Source organism: Temnothorax curvispinosus, unplaced genomic scaffold (assembly GCF_003070985.1).
Source record: "Temnothorax curvispinosus isolate PA1 unplaced genomic scaffold, ASM307098v1 QBEX01006061.1, whole genome shotgun sequence".
NCBI lineage: Eukaryota > Metazoa > Arthropoda > Insecta > Hymenoptera > Formicidae > Temnothorax > Temnothorax curvispinosus.
In genome coordinates this window covers 3284-8032 of record NW_020215841.1, presented here as the reverse complement: position 1 = coordinate 8032, position 4749 = coordinate 3284, and the positions used below count along the sequence as shown (strand labels likewise).

Genomic DNA, 4749 nt, shown 5'->3' with positions numbered 1-4749 from the left:
AAACTACATTGACGATTGCGTAACCAAAAGACTCGGATTACGATGGCTTCTTCAAGAAGATTCATTCACATTCTCAACAAGGATCTCGTCGCACACCGATCACCTCACCAAACACCTCGCTTGGTCTGAAGTGGCTCAGATACTCGATCCACTGGGCTTTGTATCACCAGTGGTGATCAAGGCGAAGATGCTCTTGCAGGAGCTTTGGCTACATGAAGCTCCAATGGGATGAACCACTGCCATCCCAGCGCTCATCACGGTGGCTCATTATCAGAAAAAACTCACAAGCTTGCAAGCTCTCAATACCTCGGTGGTACATCCAAGGTAGCACCTCTCAAACCACATGGAGTACCTCGTCAGTGGAATTTCACGGCTTTTCTGATACTTCTCAACTGGCAATGGCTGCAGTCGTATTTATCACCGTCCACGGCTCAAATGGCGCCACGATTTTATTGGTGTGCTTCAAAACGAAGGTAGCACCACTCAAACAACTCACCATCCCGAAACTTGAACTCACCGCAGCATTGCTGCTCTCAAGACTCATGCAATACGTTCAAGCCACCTTGAAGTTGAACGTCACAGCAACTCACCTGTGGACGGACTCTGTTGTGACACTCACGTGGATCAAATCTCATGCATCGCGCTGGAAGGATTTCGTGAGAAATTGGGTCTCTCAAATTCAAGAGCTCACTGCGAACGCACATTGGAAATACGTACCAGGTACGTCCAACCCAGCCGATTGCGCCTCACGAGGATTAAATACTGCTCAACTCCAAAGTCACTCATTATGGTGGACGGAACCACCGTGGATACTCACCCCTGAAGCTTGGCCATCTCAACCCGCGCTTTCGGACGAGTTGAGCGAGCATAAGGCTCGTCCTGGCATTGCGCTACATGCGGCCGCATCTCAACCGGACTATCACTGGGACCTGATTATAGGTACTCAACACTCAACAAGTTATTGAAAATAACAGCTCTTTGTTTCAGGTTCATATCGCTTCTGGGAAAGCGCCGACGCAAAACACTGGACTTACACTCAGCTTTGGAGGAAGCCAGATTCTTCTGGATTAAGGCTACTCAAGCGGCATACTTCACGTACGAGATCAAGATACTCACGGCCAACTCGAGATCACCAACTGCTCACGCATTCAGTCGATTGACTGCGTACACAGACGCTCAAGGACTCATCCGAGTTGGCGGCCGTCTCAATCAACCAACATTGGATCAAGACAACAAACATAAGGCGATGTTACCTTGCCACTCACGCTTCTCAACCTTAATCATCGCTCACGCCCATTTGCGCACCCTGACTGGAGGAACACCGCTGACATTGGCTCATGTCAGGCAAAATTACTGGATCATCGGCGGACGGGCTCCGGTGAAGTCTTGTATTTTTTGGTGTGTCGTGTGTGCTCGGCAAGGGGGGGGATCCGTGCTCATCAACTGATGGGCCAACTACCTCTCTCTCGGGTTACGCCGTCACGTCCGTTTACTCATACAGGAGTTGACTATGTCGGACCGCTCACTATCAAAACATGGAAGGGACGAGGTGTGAAAATATACAAGGAAGGGATCTGTGTTCGTCTGCTTCTCCACCTCCGCAATTCACCTCGAAGTAGTCAGTGACTACCCATCAGAAGGATTCATAGCAGCCTTCCGAAGATTCTCAGCTAGAAGGGGAATTGCTCAGACCATGTATTCGGACTGCGGGACAACATTCATTGGAGCAGACGCCGCGCTCAAGAAAATGTTTAGCCAGGGCTCTCAAGAACATCACGGATTGCTAAAGTTTTACAACTTAATGACACAGGATGGGAGTTCAACCCACCAGGCGCTTTGCACATGGGGGGCAAGTGGGAGGCGGTAGTAAAGTCTGAAGTTTCATCTGAGATGGACTATCGGGGAGACTCTACTCACGACGGAAGAACTCACAATGTTGCTTACGCAAATCAAGGACATTCTCAACTCGCGGCTTAGAACCGCTGAGTGACGACCCTGAAGACGTCACAGCTCTCACACCAGGTCATTCCTCATTGGAGGTCCAATCACTACCATACCCGAGCCAGCTCTGATTGACCTAGCAACCTCACGACTATCTCGGTGGCAGCTCATCCAGCAGCATGTTCAGCATGTTTGGGCACAATGGACGGCTCATTATCTGCAACGCCAGCAGGCGATATCCAAGTGGCATCATCCTAACAACAACATCAAGATGGGTTCCATCGTGCTGCTCACCGACGAACGCTCTCCACCGTGCAAATGGCCACTCGCCAGAGTAACAGCTTGCACCCCGGCAAGGATGGACTCACCAGGGAGGTTACCCTCAAGACGGCCACGACACTCACTCGGCCAAGGGCCAAGCTTGCCATATTACCCATTCCAACCGAATGAAGGATCAAGAGTAAGGAATCATCAACAAGGTTGCTGATGGCGGGCGAAATGTTCAAGATTCCGTTAACGCTGCGCCGTCAGATCAGATGGCAGCATCGATCGGGTAACGACGCTAGATCACCGCGGCAGCTTGCGCCGCGCACGGGCGCGCTCATCGCCAACGTCTTCCTCGCGATATTCAGAGTTGTACAAATGGCCGCGCAGTGATCAGACGCACGACGTGTGCTCTGTGCATTTTTGATTGTGACTACACATTGAAGTGCCCACTGCAATGATTACAACAGCTGCCGAGATACTGCATTAACATGTAAAGCGACCGCTCATCCAGCTCTACTCGGGTACATCAACACGACGACTCAGGTTCACATGTGCGCGAGTGCCGACCGCCACGTGTCTCACCGGCTCACGGGCGATTTATCGAAGAAGACGGCAATTAATATAATTGCCTCTCATGTACACGGACTCTATATACATCTCATTTTGTTCACCGCTCATCACTTTCAGGTCAGATTGTATCAATTTTGACGCATTAAAGACGCACTAAAGACGGCTCAGAGATATTCAGGATATCGGTTCGCGTAAAAAGTGTATGCGTGAACTATTTCGGGATTACCGCACCTCCCCCAAAAGCACGGGCAGGTGTGCGTGAACCTCGGTTTGCGTGAAAAGTGTATGCGTGAACAATTTCTACATATATATTAGTTATTATGCTTTTCAATATTCAAAATAGCTGCTATATTTTCAAAACTTTTTTTTGTTAATAACTTTTTAATGAATAACGAGCGACGGCTAAAACCTTCTGAAGGTCACTCGGGGTCGTGACTTTGACAACATATATCAAGGTCATTGAAATCGGTGAGGTCGCCCTTAATCTAGACATTTACCAAGTTATATTTATTTTGAGCTTTAATACTGCATATCTCGAAAACTAAAGCAGTTAGCCCTATAAGACCTATATAATTTTTTGTTCAGCGTAAAAAATACTACCAGAAACCACAGTCAAATCAAGGGGCCCCGGTTATCGTGTTCTAACCCATGTATGTAATATTTTCGGGAAAATGGTCCATTATAATAAACTTTTTCTTAGTCGATCTGTTCAAGCAGTCAAGGAATCCGAAACAATAAATAACTATAGTCCAGACCCGAATCTGTTCCAGTAGTTTCCAGTTTCGCACCGTTTTATATTCTTCATGTGTTTTTAATACTGTGACGTTGCGGTTCGCCGCACCGTCGCGGCGCCCCGCCGCCGCCACAAGGCGCGGAATTTCGCGCCCAGGGACGGACCAGGGAGGCAACGACGAGATCTCCAGGGGTCGTATTTAAGGGGATGCTGGAGCCGTAGCCGAACTCGATCGGCGTCGGTAAAGAAGACCGGCGAACTATATCTGTCCTTGTATAGACAAAGATATAGACAAGGATAGCACGCTACATTGCACGCACACATACGCACGATGCACACCGACATTATACTTTTATATTACGCTTCCAAATCTTCATTTGGGGGGTTTATCGATGTTTTTCTTGTTGTGCAATTCGGGGAAACTTGTTTTTGCGTTCGTACCAATGGTATATCTCTTATATGAAATACATCTTGTGACGAGCTGACAGCTCGCCGCAACTCGAGACGCCATATTGGGATAAGAATAGGATAAGGAAATCTGTACTTCCGTAATTTTTTCTCGTTTTCTATATAAAATCGGAGTTCCCCCGAATCATTAATGTATGTACTGCAATTCTGGAAAAGGATTATTAATTCTGTCAAATTAATACGACGCTACGTGCCGACAAAAAATGCCGGTAAAACAGACGGCTCCAGCATCCCCTTAATCGCGTTTCCGCATTTTGATTATTTTCTTTTGTTTTTTTTATGCAATGTAATACGCGCGGCACCTCACCCACACCACGGCAAACCTTCGAGGGAGTATTTGGCGAAGGAAATCAAGGACGATCGATAACCCAGGAGGGGTGGCAAACGCGGAAGCAGCAGAGATCGCGGGCTGGCGAGAGCAACGCGGCAGGCGGGCGGCACGGGCGGCAGCGACGGACGAGGCCGCCGATAGCGGGGCCCCAAGCGCTTGGGTAAACACCCGGCTTCAGCAAATGATCTCCACAAAACATCGACCTACGGGGTGACTGATCACCGCCCCAGGGTCAAACCGGAGGCACACCGGCGAGAACCGAGTTCCGTCCGCCGCTAAGGACCAAAATTTGAGGAGTCGCACGCCGCCGAGGGACCGTTGCCCGCCCCCGAAGGATCTCGTATCGACAGCACTGCGCCGGGACACCGCGGGCTTGCAAGCTCGCGCCCGATTGGCTCGCGCGCTCCTCAGGAAGGGGTACCGTATCGATTCCGCAATC

The 4749-nt window shown here is 49.4% G+C and overlaps 1 protein-coding gene across 1 annotated transcript; it reads left to right on the top strand.

Annotated features, from left to right (window-relative positions):
* Nucleotides 1–398: 398 nt before the first annotated feature.
* On the top strand, nucleotides 399–2275 carry LOC112455411 (the record flags this gene model as incomplete). Its single annotated transcript, XM_025017311.1, has 3 exons — nucleotides 399–939; nucleotides 1041–1378; nucleotides 2108–2275. Coding segments are annotated over exons 1-3 (1047 nt in total), but the record flags the coding sequence as incomplete, so codon positions are not given.
* Nucleotides 2276–4749: the final 2474 nt, after the last annotated feature.